The sequence below is a fragment of the Bidens hawaiensis genome, unplaced genomic scaffold (assembly GCF_021521415.1).
Source record: "Bidens hawaiensis isolate Kalapana, Puna unplaced genomic scaffold, B.hawaiensis_p1.1 tig00016270_1, whole genome shotgun sequence".
Classification (NCBI taxonomy): domain Eukaryota; kingdom Viridiplantae; phylum Streptophyta; class Magnoliopsida; order Asterales; family Asteraceae; genus Bidens; species Bidens hawaiensis.
This window is the reverse complement of record NW_027492488.1, coordinates 389,597-405,323: the sequence shown is the minus strand read 5'-3', so window position 1 is coordinate 405,323 and position 15,727 is coordinate 389,597. Positions and strand designations below refer to the sequence as shown.

At 37.5% G+C, this 15,727-nt stretch overlaps 1 protein-coding gene across 1 annotated transcript; it reads left to right on the top strand.

The window, feature by feature from the left end:
* The first annotated feature begins 13,418 nt into the window (after positions 1-13,418).
* Positions 13,419-14,934, top strand: LOC143551150 (uncharacterized). Its single transcript, XM_077041654.1, has 2 exons — positions 13,419-13,442; positions 13,670-14,934. The coding sequence occupies exon 2, from the start codon at positions 14,124-14,126 to the stop codon at positions 14,898-14,900; it is 777 nt and encodes a 258-aa protein (XP_076897769.1). The 5' UTR covers positions 13,419-13,442; positions 13,670-14,123; the 3' UTR covers positions 14,901-14,934.
* Positions 14,935-15,727: the final 793 nt, after the last annotated feature.

The following is a 15,727-nucleotide window of genomic DNA, read 5'->3' as shown; positions in this document are numbered from 1 at the left end:
ACACCTTGAAGAATCCGAGCCATCAAAGTAACTCCAAAAATGCACACGTCAGTGCCATCACAATCGAAGATAGTGTGGAGAATGACACGGTTGAAGAATTTGAAACAGGGGCACCACTTATCTCTATTCAGATTGGTGAGTTCAAGACCACCAAGGCACTTGTTGATTATGGTGCGAGTGTGAGTATTCTACCGGGGAGTGTGTATGACCGGTTTGATTTTGGGTCTTTACAAGAGGTTGACACCACCTTGGTGTTAGCTGATTTCACTCGAAGGCGGCCACGTGGTAAGCTAGTTGGTGTTGCGGTAAAGGTTGGTAATTTTTACTACCCTGAGGATTTATTGGTACTTAATTATGCACTGGCTGAGAAGGATGAAGAACCCCGAGTGATATTGGGCAGACCGTTTTTGGCTACTTCAAATGCTCAGATTAACTGCCGAGACAGAACAGTTTGCATGACCTTCGGTAACCGTAAGTTAATTTTAAGTATATTTTCAAATTCATATGATTATTCTTTTGAAAATAAATATTCTAGGTCATGTGCTACTAATGGGTGACTTTCTCATGTAAGTAAGAATGACGCCAAAAAGGAGAAAAGTGTTGTTTTTGACAGGTCTAAGCGTGAACGAGAGAAGGAAGAGCTAAATGCAGTAGATGTAAAAAGTGAAGCAACAGTAAGTTCAACAAGCAATACTAAGACAGTGATGGAAGTGATGGTCAATGACGTAAAGGATAAAACAAATAGGAAGAAACCACCAAAGAAGGAGAAGGTAAAGAAACCACCCAGATTCGAGAATGAACAAAGGAGGTTGGCATGTTTTGGGCCTAGACAGGAAGCATTAGAGCTACCATTGTGTTGGAGAAGGAAGAAGAATGAGGTGGAGGAAGGTAAGAACTCCATTAGACCACCATAACCGCAAAATGAGGTAACGGTCTGGCTGAAGACCTTAACAAAAACTTAGCGCTGACCGGGAAGCAACCCGACCTTTTTGTTTTGTTTTGTTTCTTTATTTTTGGTTTTCTTTTTGTGTGTTACTTTTTGTTTGTGTTTTGTGGTCATAGTGAACCCTAAGTGTGGGGAAGCTCATGGTGGTTTTGTCAAGATTCGGTGGAGTAGATATTGTCATATCATAATTTAGGAAGTAAGGGTCAAGGTTGCAAAAGTACTCATCGACAGGACCCGTTTGACATAAGAGATTTGAATCAGGTCCATGTGTCTTTCCCTATCTTTTATTTGCTGTTGACTGTTTAATAATTGTGTTATGGGTGGTTGGGTGGCGTGATGAACTTTTTGGTCGTGTGGGTGGTGTCTATGTTTATGTTTAAAAACTTTGTGTGTTTCGTTTAATGGTGTGCAACTTTATTTAAATTTGGAGATGGGTATTGGTTGTCCCTTGAATGGCAATTGGTATGAATATCCCGTGTTTGCATATGTTCTTGAAAATCTGAGTTACATTGAGGACAATGTAAAGTTTAAGTGTGGGGATACGGGAAGGTTGAAAATATTAGGGAAAGAGTTTTTGAGAAAGTGAAAAACGTTACAAATGTCCCGAATTTTAATTTTTTGCAAAACAATGGAAAATGATAGAAAAATTGGGAATTGTCTTTCAAAACTAATATATATATATATATGTGAGATAAGAAAAGACGGAAACACACTTAACTTGGGATGTGTTGGTAGGCCCAGCCGATAATGAAGGATTTCTGAAAATGTATTAATATACATATAATTAAAATCATTAAGTCTTATGGGTTCCCATCTTAGAAAAGTGGAGAAACTAAAATGTCTAAGTCAATGAATAAGCACCACTATAGGTTAAAACCTTGTAACTTTTAAAATTTGATCTCAGTTAATGGGCACAAAAGCGTGGCAATTCATGAATTCATCAAAATGAGCATTAAAAGCCAAATAATCGAGAAAAGATCCAATAATTTAATGTGTCTCCCTCTGGGATAGTGACTTGGAGATGACATCTATGGATGAGGATCGAAAAATAATGGCATGATAAAGATCCAATAATTTAATGTGTCTCCCTCTGGGATAATGACTTGGAGATGACATCTATGGATGAGGATCAAGAGAAAAAAAAATATAATATGATTAAGATCCAACAACCTATGTGTTTTACCTCGAGTTGGTAGCTTGGCGGATAGGCCTCTGGGTGAGGATCAATGAAAGTTAATGAATAAAAAAAAACCAACAGCTTATATGCTTCTTACTGGGCTAGCAACCACGGTTTGAACATCCATGGGTGAGGTTTAATATATAATTATATGTAAATGCTCAGATTATGTACCCTTCTGTGAGGTTAGGTTTTAACATTTACAAGCTTTTAGGTTATAGTGGTAGAAAAATCTTTTTAATTTCATCTTTGCTTTGACATATCTGAAACAAATTAGGTGGATTTGCGATTCTAGATGTGGCACCCTTGGATTATATGTTAACTTGAACTTAAAATCTAAACATGATTAGGGGTCTGATTTGTCGGCGGTTGGGTTTAAGTGGACAACAATACTGGCAATCGCGGTTTTTGTGTTATCTGTCATTAATTAAAATAACCTAAGTGTTTTGCAAAGACAGTTTCTGGTTCTGATTCCATTATAAATATTTTTCGGGAAGAAAAAGGATAAGTGTGGGGATGTGATGTGTGGGTAAAAGAATGTGCTTTAAGTGATCTATATTGTGTGTTTTACTTGTTTATATGTATCGAACACAAATACTTTGATAGGTTTTATGTTTACAGGTGTGTGGAGCTTAACGAAGCTTAAAGAAGCTAATTTTGAGCATTCATGATGGAGTGGAAATGAAAGTGATGATCTATGAGGTGATAGAGAATTTAAATACGAAGATGTGGCCGCAAACGGGGAGGAAAACGGAGTTGAAACGAAGATTCTATGAAGGAAACAGTGTTTTGGCCTAGCAGACCGTAAATCAGATTGACCAGACCGTAGCTTACGGTCTGGTCTGACGAAAAAAGGGTTTTTATTGATTTTTCTTCCATATTTAAGGCCCGAAAACCCTAGAGTCGATCCTATTGAATAATTATCAGTTGAGGGACGTCTTGGAGGCTATCTAACACCATCATAACTCATTCTAATCACAAGATTGATCCATGAAATCATTCTCCAACATCATAATCAAGAGAGCATGAAGATCAAGATGCAAGGCTAAAGACTTCATAACCTTCTCCGGGTGTAGGGTTGAGTTGCATAATTAGGTTTTGATATTCTAAACTTTAACTTTGGATTTGGATTTGGTTAATCATTCGGTTGATCAATTCTTTGAGTTTGCTTTTGTGCTTAAACGGTTTTTATATATTGATTGCTTAATCTTTTGTCAGTTATTGATTTGTGGTCATCAACAATTAGGATTAAGTTCTTTCATCATTGACCCGTTTATCATTAACCATATTATTGATTTTGTGCTTCAACAAGTAAAACCAATTATCAAATAGATTTTCATTTAACATTGTCAATTGTTCGGATTCAGTTCTGACGATCAACACGGTCAATCGTTAAGTCTTTTGGTTTACATATTTTACAAGAAACCGTCCAAAGAAGTTTATCAATTCCTTAACTTGTTGCAAAACCCGAACCCTGGAGTTTGGTTATTTTCATATAATTGTTTACAAACTAATCAACTAAACCGCTTGACATCGTCTGTCCACTTTAATTATTTTTATTGTAAAACTTGATTAGCACTTTCCACTGATTCCCTGTGGATTCAACACCTTACTTGCCCTTGCTAGTAAAGGTAATTTATAAATGTTTTTGATTGACCTTTCGACATCGATCACATTGCCACATATTCACCATTAGAGATGCTCTAACAATCAAAAGTTATTTTATTTTGAATTGTTAAAAAAATGGTGATTATAATGTATATTGTATATAGTTAAAAAAATTAAAAAGAAATTATATATATACAATTTGCAACTTTGTGTTGCATTAAGAGTTGCAAATTGTGGATCTTGATTGTGGTTCCATATGCACCTACCCTTTTCATCTTCTAATTTTGGTATTCGCCTTCTCTACATCTTCCATGTTTCCTCCTCTTCTCCACTGCTTTTCACAACCGCTTTTCATCACCAAATACTGGTACACTGGTGTGGGGATGAGCAAAATCGGGACCGGTACCGAATCGGTACCAAAGTTTTAAATTTATGGATAGGTACTGGTACGGTACGGTACCGGTATTTCCTGACTTTTTACCTCCGGTACCGAACCGAATATTTCGGTACTGGGGCCGGTACCAAGAATTAGGGATTTTCGGGATCGGGATCGAGACCGGTCGGTACCGGTCCGGTACCATGCTCATCCCTACACTGGTGGCCTTCTCCAAGGGTACATGAATTGTGAGACAGTTGTGTCAAGAGCTCGATCCCCTCGCTTCGTCGGAACTGCGCTAACCAGACGGACACGGCGGCGACGTGGTTGGAGTGTAGATATAGAAGGAGAAATCGGAGAGCCTGGGAAGACGAAACCACATGATAAAGTGATTCAAACTACAAGGATATTAAATATGGTGAGGTTAACATTGTTGTATATGTAGTTATTTAATATTGAATGTATTTATCTACTAATTGTAGTCACCATTAGGCCTTTGTATGTCAGCCATCTTGTTAAGTGTCAACAAACCTCGGTTTGTTCGGGGATCGGGAGTGTGTGTGTGCTTTTTATCTTCAAGTTTTTGATTTCATTTGTATATTAGGTACATTAAAATCTGCATTTTATATTTATACTAGGAAACATAAGTAAAAATGTAAACCATAAACTCGTTACAAGTCGATGCGAAGTCAGTCTGTATCAAGTTACGACATCGAAACTAAACAAAAGAAATAAACCCTTTAATGTCAAAATACAACAAATTTTCATAGGTGGAACCAAAAAGACCGGCATGTTACTGTTGCAAACCAACACAAATTTGGTTCGTATCAGCGATACCAACACAAATTCGGTTCGTATTAGCGGTATCAACACAAATTCGTAAACATAAATTAGTATTCCAAAAAAATATTTTAAAGGCGAGCTAGGTATCAAATGCTGACACGCGGATATAAACCATGCGACGATAAGATATTTTTAAATCATGAAAAAAGTTTCGGTCATTGTAAAGATGAACTATAAAAAATATGAAAGCAAGTTTTTAAAGAAATCGCTTAACCAATAATAAGATATGTAGAGCCGACACTTGTCCAAGTTTAGTGTTTAAAAATATAGTTGGTTAAATATTTTAATTAGTTGACAAAAAAATTATAATAAAAGAAGTAAAAACTATTATTTTTATTTTTGAAATTATGATTAGTGAATTAATGGTTATAATAATTAATAAAATATTAAAAAAGAATAGTGACTTTGTGAGAGGGATATAATCCTCTTCTTAATATATATATATATATATATATATATATATATATTAATATACTTTTCTTACTTATTAAGCCTGTATTTTTTTCTTGCCCGTGTAAGTGACATCTTTATGTTAATTTCTTTTATGTGACATGTTGGATTCAATTGGAGATTGATATTGTCGTATTTGTAAAACATAAGTTTGGTAAATAGTATATACATATGTTTTTTCATACTTCACTCTTTAATCAAGTTTTTGTATGGTAAATCTCTATATGATGGAGTGAAATTCATGTATGATGTAGTTGTTTTTTTCTTCTATTATACGAATATCATAATATGATTCAATATTAAATTAAATACTCTAACAGGGCAAAAAAGTATATTGTTTACATGGAACAAAAACGTCCAAGATAAGAGCATGCAGCTAAAGATGACTAGATGAGAGCAAGAGGTTACTTACCCAGTTCAGTGGTGAAGGTTTTGGTGAAAATAAAGTTGTCAAGGTTTTGGTGAAAATAAAGTTATTACTTTGCTTTAATTTACAGTTATGAAATTTAGGTTTCTTTTGCTTTATAGTTAGCTTAGTGGTGATAAATCTTGTAGGGTGGTTTCGTTTTTGTGTATGAAGTCTCCATTGTTATAACAATTGTTTATCAACAACCGAATTCTTGGTAACATGTTTGGGCATCATTGGAGTCTTCGGTTACGGTTTGACACAAAATTTCTAATTATGAACAAAAAGTAATATATGCTATAATATTAGCCCTAATTAGAAGAAGATTATTAAAGTAATCTTTGAACTTGAAGATGACAAAGAAACAAGAGAATAGGAAATAGACAAATCAGTAACTTTGTCGATGTGCATTTTCTTTTGTTACATGAGGTAGATATATATACTATTGGAATTACTATTTAGGAGACATACACAAATAATTGGTGTTGAAAATTTTCATCCATTCACATGGATATGTTTACCTACACGTTTATAACACTCCTCCTTGGATGAGTACACGTTTATAACATTTTCAAACTTCGGGATCTAGAATTACCGACTCTGTTAAAAACCTTGCTAAATATAATTCAGTGGGAAAAACTTTAGCTAAGGGAAAAGAGTGCAGCATATAGCTCCCCCTCAAGTTGTATGTCATTACATTTTTCGTACGTGTCTCATGCCAATATCATGAACGTGTTTCCGGAATGTTGCTGTGGGAAGTGCTTTTGTGAAAAGATCAGCTGAGTTGTTGTTGGACTGGACATGTCTCATCTCAACCTGATTGTCTTTAATAAGGTCCCTAGTATACTCGAAGTATCTTGGTGGTATATGCTTTGTTCTGTCACTTTTGATATACCCTTCCTTCATTTGCGAGACATAAGCTGCATTATCTTCAAAGATATGAGTTGGACTTCGATCTTTCTCTAGTCCATAAAAGTCAATATGTGTCGTGACATAGATCTTAACCATACGCATTCTCTTGAAGCTTCATGCAATGCAATGACTTCAACATGATTTGAAGATGTTGCAGCGAGTGTTTGTTTCTAAGAACGCTATGAAATCGTAGTTCCTCCATTCTTAAATATGTATCCAGTTAGAGATTTTGCTTTATGGGGATTAGATAAATAACTTGCATCTACATAGCCAACCCTTCTTTTGAATCGTTAGAATAAAACAAACCTAAATCAACAGTTTCTTTTAGATACCGAAAAATATGTTTAATGCCATTCCAATGTCTTTTAGTAGGGGATGAACTGAATCTTGCCAATAAATTAACTGCAAAAGAAATGTCAGGTCTTGTACAGTTAGTAACATACATAAGTGCTCCAATTGCACTGAGGTATTGTACTTGTAGACCAAGGATCTCTTTTTTTATCTTAGCAAGTGCAAAATGGATCATTGTCAACATTGAGTGATCTAACAACCATCCGGGTGCTTAAAGTATTTGCTTTATCCATATTGAAACGCTTTAAGATTTTCTCAGTATAAGTTGACTAATGCACAAGTATCCCATTATGCATATGCTCAATCTGCAAACAAAGACAATATTTGATTTTTCCAAGGTCTTTCATTTCAAATTCTTTCTTTAAAAGAGAAATTGCTTCATTAATTTATTTTTGTGTCCTAATCATATTTAGATCATCAACATACACAACTATGATCACATATCATGATGTTGTATTCTTAATGAAGACGCATGGACAAATAAAATTATTTGTGTATCATTTGCTTATCAAATAATCACTTAGTCGGTTGTATAACATCCTTCCAGATTGTTTCAAACTATATAAAGATCTTTGTAATTTGATCGAATACACTTTGATTTTTGAGCATAATGCTTTAGGCATTTTAAAACCTTCTCGAATTTTCATATAGATGTCACTATCAAGTGATCCATACAAGTAAGCTGTAACAACATCCGTAAGACACATTTATAAATTTTTAGAAACTGCTAAGATGATTAAATATCTAAACGTTATAGCATCCATAACAAGAGAATACGTTTCTTCATAGTCAATTCCTGGCCTTTGAGAAAAACCTTGAGCTACAAGTCTTGCTTTATGTAACATCCCGAAATTTCTAAGAATAAATAATTAATATATTATTTATTTAAGATGGAAAAGTTTACTTGAGTTAATAGAAAAATAGTAAAATAATAAATATGGAAGGATAAGTAGACTAATTAGATATAATTAATTATGGGCCAAAAAAGAAAGATGGGCCGAAGGTCCATGGGCTTAAGAGAGTATAAATACCCATTAAGACCCTAATCCTTTCTATTTTCATACATCTCTACATCATAGCCTACACCATAAAAAACAAACACTTCTTCAATTCCCGTTTTTGAGAAAACCACCCACAAAGACATAAAGATTCTTGAAGATCTAGCTGTCGGATCGATCTCAAATTTTAACTGAGTGTTCATGGTATATAAATGAAGATTTCCATTGATTAGTTCTTCGATCAGAGGTCGGGAAGTCCGGTTTTCATCAGCAAAACCATAGTATCTCAAAAGTGAAGATTCCGGCGACTGTTCAGCTGTTCCGGCGACTGTGGCAGTGGTTTCCGGCGAAGGCGAGCTGATGGGTTTGTTTATCGGGACAACACGGTTCCATGGACGCTTGAATCACTCAAATCAGAGTTCGTTTGATATGGTTTTGAGCCTCTCGAGTGATTTCAGACAAAAACCTCAAAGGTACGTTTTTGTTAAAAAGGCTTACTTTTCATGAACGGATTTACATGAAAATTAGTAGGATGATAGATCGGGGCATGATTATCGATAAATTAATGAACTTGATAGTAAACGGGTAAGTTGGTTTATTTCGGGTAAAACGAGTAGTGTTCGGTTCGTGAAAAGAACGAGTAAACGAAGTCGGTTTTGCATGAAACTTGGTAGGATAGTAAATCGGACCTTATTATGTGATAAAGTTGTAAACTTGATGCTTAAAATGGACTTAACGAACTCATGGACATATACGGCTCGTATAAAGAAACCCTAGATCTAGCCTTGGACGTTTTGGACCATAAAGGTCCAAGCTTTATGGTCACTCGGGTCAAGTTTTGGCCGAAAACGGTTAAGGAAATGTTTATGGGTTAATACCAAACCTTAATAAAGTATCAAAGTCAAGAAATGTAGTAATAAAGGTGATAAACGGACCAAGTGGCTACTGCTCGTTCGATTACATGCCTTATGGTCGATTACATTTGGATGGTTCGATTACACTATTCATACACGATCACAATGGGGGATTCGGTTACATTATGTCACTCGATTACATGGTCAGAACTCGATTACATGGCCATTACTCGATTTCATATGCTTAACTCGAATACAATATACCATTCGGTTACAATTTATACTCGCGTACATATGCCTCATTCGATTACACGGCTAGACTCGAATACATTACCCCGTTCGGTTACAAAGGCTATGATCGATTACATCTTATAATCGATTACATTGCTCCTGGTCGCATACATAGTCCACTCGATTACAAATACCATAATCGATCACATTGCTTGTATTCGCTTACAACGGGAAACTCAATTATAAGGTTGTGTTCGATTACATGTAGATTCGATTACAAAGATAGAAATCGATTAGAATGGACAGGCCGCTTACAACGTTAACTCGCATACTATTAAACTCGATTACATTGCTTTAGTCAATTACAATGATATCCTCACATGCCCTGTGTAGTTTGAATACAAAACAAAGAATCGAATACAATGGATAAACCTGGTTACTTGTCCATATTCGATCACATGCCTGAAACTTGCATGCATTAATCTAATACAAACTATGCTTGTAAATGCAAAAGGAAATAAAGAAAGGATACGAAGATAATTGAATACCTTGTATTCAAATACATTCTGGTTAAGGATGAAAATATTCTAAGTAGATTGTAATCTAAAAAAGACAATTAGAATAGAACAGACTTAGCCATTTTGGCTGAAATATGAATAATGTGAATAGGACACGTATTGATACATGTAATTAATATGCAGTTAACAGAGCTCAGTTAAGGAAAGGATTGAAACTTAACAGGGAAAGAAACAGGATCCAAGTGAGTTTCTAGCCCCATTTCCGTGTTATGTTTTCGGGGCTGTGTGCATACTCTATGTGACTGTTAATACATTTATCCTAAGTGATAAATGTATGCCTTATATGTGACACTCGCCAATTTTAGGTTAACTCCGTTAATCCAAACTCCGTCAATTCAAACTTAAGATCACTAGAACTATAACGCACATCTCATTACATTTAAACTAGGGTTTTAAATGACGCTCGACAATCACTACACATGTAGTCTTTCGGGATTGCACCTAAACGCAAACGAGTTGACTTAAACCATTGGTGAACAAACGACAAACATCAAACGATAAATACTTGATAATTATGTGTTAATCTATATGTTACTTGATATGTATGTGAAATATTAAACACAAGAGACAAGAGTTATTGTTTTACACTAGAGTTTGAACAACTAGAAGTAGAGGGACCATTGTGTAACATTATTAATATTAAATAATAACAAAACCCTAACCCCCTACCCCCTCCCCATAACCGATCGGCCTTCACCCCCTCTCCCTCTCCCTCTCCTTTGGCAGCCGTGAGCACACACACACGTACATACAACCTTGTTTCAAGTTTTGTTGAAGAATTAAGGTGCTAGGAAGGTAATTAACAACTACTCTATGCATTCTATGTGTTTAATTTTAATATTGAATGGGTTAATCAAAACCCTAATTCTCGAAATTGATGATTAAGATGAGTTAGGGTTTGATTGCATGTTTGATGATGATTTGCTAGTGAATTGATAACTAGTTATGTTACAATTGCTTGTTAATTACTTGTTCTTTGATTTTAAACTTTCAAGTAAAACCCTAACTATGTGTGTAACGTAAAATTGATATGCATGGTTGGTAAATCTTGTGTCTAGAGTGTTATATGCATGGATTATGGTTCATAGATTGTTGTTATGTTGAGTTTTGATGTAAACTGGTACTGGACAGATTGTTAAATTGATGTTTAGACGAATGTAACCGGATGTTAATGTGGTAATTGGTCGAAATTATTAACACTACAGTATACTAGGTTGAGTCTAGTTTCTAAAGAGTCTAAATTTGTAATTTTTGGACGTGTAAAAGTTAACTTTTATTATTTTACAAAACTGTAGTGCAAGTCTGAATTGTGAGGTCTGCTGTTAAGCTGTTTTGAAATTATCATATCTCATAAACTACAAGACCAAATGGGTTGTTTCCACTTCTGGAAGTTAACATTTTGAGTTAATAATCTAACCCAATTGGTCTTGCATTAATTTAATTTATCATTTAACGGGAACAACAAATCATTCTGTTGTGCATGATTTTGACTGCTGTGAGTTTACTGTAATGTTTTGATTATTGTGAGAAATCTATGTGGAATAAAAATACAATAAAAATAGTTCTGGAAACCTAACTCATGTGTGCTTCTGTGACGATTTTTGGTAAATTAATTGATATGTTATGATCTGTTGAATTGAGTAATCTTTCCATGTAGAATTCTGTCTTGATAAAACTAGCTGCTGAACTATGTGAAAATACATGAAACGTGTTTGTTGATCGATATTTGCTATGTTTTTGACTAAATTGCCAGTGTGGGGAATAATTACTAGTAATGTACAATGTTAGTACTTGATACTTATGTAGTTGTTTACACATGAAACGTGTCACCAATGTGTTTGTCGAGTCACACATAATTCACAAACGAAACACGAAACGTATCTCATGCATAGGTATTATGTGCCAAGTCTAGAGACTCAATAATAGTTCCAATACTTAGAAAATCTCATTCTTGTTTTAGAGCGCCAGTGAGGATTTTCTGTGACGCGCATCTCTCGGTTGACTTGTTTTTGAATTCTTCGCAAACAGTGAGTTTCACGTCCCCTTTTTACTCTTTTAAACGCTTTTATTATGAGGAGATAACATACTCCAACGCTGTAGATTTTGTTTAGTTTTTATATATCACTTGTAAGGCTAAGTGGCAAACAAACCAACTAAAGTCCTTCATAACATCGAACCGTTTAGTATTTGTATAATAGCGAGTCACTGTTGAGTAGTACTACTGGGTTTGACAAACCCCACCCAACTCTAAACTCGACGGCAGGTCGAGTGGGTGTAATCTTGGCTAACACATTTTCCATGGTCGTGGTAGACTGATGGCAAGGCAATTGATAAACAGTCAGCTTCGGTGTCGAACACTTAGTAATACTTGTTTTATAGGCTAGCTACCTATCGATATATAATTGACTTAACATTATCTGGTAACGCAAACGCAAACACTTAAACGTAAACGTTTTCCTTTATTTATATATGTGAACTCACCAACCCTGTGTTGACACTTTTAGTATGTTATTCTCAGGTAGCCGAGGCGGGCGCGGTATAGGGACATGCATTTCATTGAACACTATCATTTTGAAAACTTTCTTTTAAACTTTTATTAATTTGGTTTTAAGTCGTCCTGCGTGACGCAACACTTGGCTTATGATTTACGCTTCCGCATTCATTAAACTTTAATATTTGTGGTTTAAAAACTTTGAATATAATGTTTGATTATAACTAATGATTCCGATCCTGTTAGTCCACACCCTCTGACGGTAAAACTCCGTTAGTGGATTTTGAGGGTGTGACAGATTGGTATCAAAGCCAGGTTATAGCGAACTAGAATTTGCATGCATACTAGACTATAACCGCAACGACGCATTAGTTATAATTTTACGCACTGCATATATATATATATATATATATATATATATATATATATATATATATATTATATTTAGACTTTCGTTATCTTTATCTCTTTACCTTATTCACTCATACGCGCGCATACACGACTTATCCTGTAGGGATGTCGACGCCACCATCATCATCATCCGACCAGGTGACTCATGCCCATGGAAAGGAACCGCAACTACATACCTCATCGCCACCCTGAATAGCCCCGGAACTAGAAGCCCCTGCACCAAAGAGGCATCGCCTATCTGGAGGCATGTACGACGATGACATTAGCTGGGAGTGGTACCCGAGTCTGATCAGGCGTATGGTTTACAGCGAGCAAGTTCCCCCACTACCTCACCCGAGCCATCCTGCATACCCCAACACCCTACCACCCACAACCGAACCGATAGAGCGTGTTCTCGCAGCTGTTGTTTCCTGTCTAGAGCGTGACGTGGATTTTATTCGCTCGGCGAAAGTGAACGTTCCCGAATTATTAAGAGATGGAACCGAGACTAGGAAAGAAATTTTTCGCCTGAAGGAAGCTGTGAGGGAAGCGCAGGAGGCTAACTATCAACAAATGAAGATAATGAGAAAAATGCAAGCAGAGATGATAGATTTGCAAGAGCAACTCCTTGTGGCGAGATCCCGGACAGAGATAGCTCTAGAGCGTTGTGATATCTTACAGACGCAAATTGCCCAGAATGCAGCATAACCCGAGGAAGAACCTGAGGAAGACCCCGAGGAGGAACCGGAGGAAGAGCCAGCTGAGCCAGAGGCACACTCAGAGGTGTTCTCAGACAATAACATCCAAGAATGATAACACCTAGATGGAGGGGTTGTCTCCATCCAAACTATTATTTTCTATGATTTTAAGGATTGTTTTTAAATACTTTGTAGCGAAAACAATGGTTTTAATCATGAATTATTATTTGGATTATTATATGGTTGTGATGTGATGTTTGCTTCTTTTATTTTTCTTTCTTACCTACCTTTTATTACATGTATGGTGTGTTGCATATGAAAACGAGAATTCATGTCTAACATTTTATGTTGTGATTCTAGGAGATGGCTGGAAGAAACGCTGGGCATGGTCGCGGTAACATCAACCTAACCGCAGCAGAACTCCAAACCCTATTGAATGACCATGCGGCGGCAGCTTTAGCTGCACATGTTCAGAATCAAGCCGGAGGCCCAGCCGGAGCCTGTACTTTCAAGAACTACCTGGATTGCAAGCCCAACTTGTTTAAGGGCACTGAGTGAGCCATAGGTTTCCTGCGTTGGGCTGAGAAGGCAGAGTCAGCTTTCGAGATGTGTAACTGTCCACCCGCCAGCAGGGTTAAGTTCGCTGCTGGGACATTGGAGGATTCTGCCCTCACTTGGTGGAACTCCAATGTGCAAATTCTTGGGTTGGATTTGGCGAACGCTATGAACTGGGAAGAGTTCAAGAATATGATGCGAGAAGAGTACTGCCCTAGAGGAAATCGCGAAGTTGGAATCTGAATTTTGGACGTTGAAAATGGTGGGTTCTGAGATTGAAGCCTACACCACCCGTTCCCATGAGCTAGCAGTAATGTGTCCACGGATGGTTGACCCGCCGAGTAAGAGAATCGAGATTTATATCGATGGGTTGGTACCACAAATTCAGGGTATGGTGACGTCTTCCAAACCGGCCACAATTCAACAAGCGATCCGATTAGCCCACAAACTGACGGACCAGGCAGTGGCTCAAGGTGCGTTACCACCTAGAGGTTCCACCTCTAAAACCCGAGACAACTCAAGCACTGACAACAAGAACAACAACCCGAGCAATGGAAAGAAGAAATTTGACAACACCAGGTCCTCATCATCGAACCCCCCACAGCAACAACACTACCGTAAGCCCGAACTAACTCGGAGCTTCAATAATCAAGGTTCCAAAAATAACAACAACGGTGGCGGGCAGGGTTCGAGTGGCTATGCTGGAAAGTACCCGAAATGCAACAAGTGCAACTATCACCATGCTGGCTCATGCGACCGTATGAAGTGTTTGAGATGCGGTAAAATGGGTCATCAAGCCAAAGACTGTAGGGGAGACCTAGCGGCTAAGGGTGCTCCTAAACAGCCTACGGCGACTAAAGGGTGCTTCAAGTGTGGTCAAGAGGGTCACTTCAGGAAGGATTGCCCCAAACTGAAGCAGAATGAGAACAATGGAGGCAACAACAGTGGCGGAAGCAGTGGTAAGGGTAGAGCTTTCGTGATTGGGTCGGGCCAGGCCCGCAACGATCCGAATGTGGTTACCGGTAAGTTTCTGTGAACGACTGTTTTGCTTCTGTTTTGTTTGACACTGGAGCTGATAGGAGTTTTATATCGGAAGCCTTTAGTAAACTCTTAGACTTAACTCCAACCCCGTTAGATGCTAAGTTTCCTGTTGACAAGATAGTCCACATCACTACCCCTTCCGGTGAAATCATTTCGATCCAGGGCGAGAAGAGCAGCATGACCACCAGCATCATCACCCTCATGAAGGCGCAGAAATATTTAAGAAAGGGTCATCCAGCAATTTTAGCTCATATTGTCGAGAAACCCGCGGAGGAGAAGCGAATCGAAGACATACCGATTGTGCGAGATTTTCCGGAAGTCTTCCCGGAGGATTTGCCTGGACTCCCACCTATTCGACAAGTCGAGTTCCAAATCGAATTGACCCCCGGTGCAGCACCCATAGCACGAGCCCCGTATCGGCTCGCACGGGCGAAGCTTCAAGAGTTGTCCACTCAATTACAAGATTTGTTGGATAAAGGTTTTATCCGACCTAGCTCATCACCATGGGGAGCTTCTGTCTTATTTGTCCAAAAGAAGGACGGGACTTTCCGCATGTGCATCGACTAGCGAGAGTTGAACAAGGTGACGTTCAAGAACCGTTATCCCTTACCCCGAATTGATGATCTGTTCGACCAGCTTCAAGGATCGAGTTACTACTCGAAGATCGATCTGAGATCTGGTTACCATCAACTGAGAGTGCGCGAAGAAGACATTTCAAAGACGGCTTTCAGAACTCGGTACGGTCACTACGAGTTTTCAGTTATGCTTTTTGGCTTAACCAACGCACCAGCCGTATTCATGGATCTCATGGACAGAGTATGC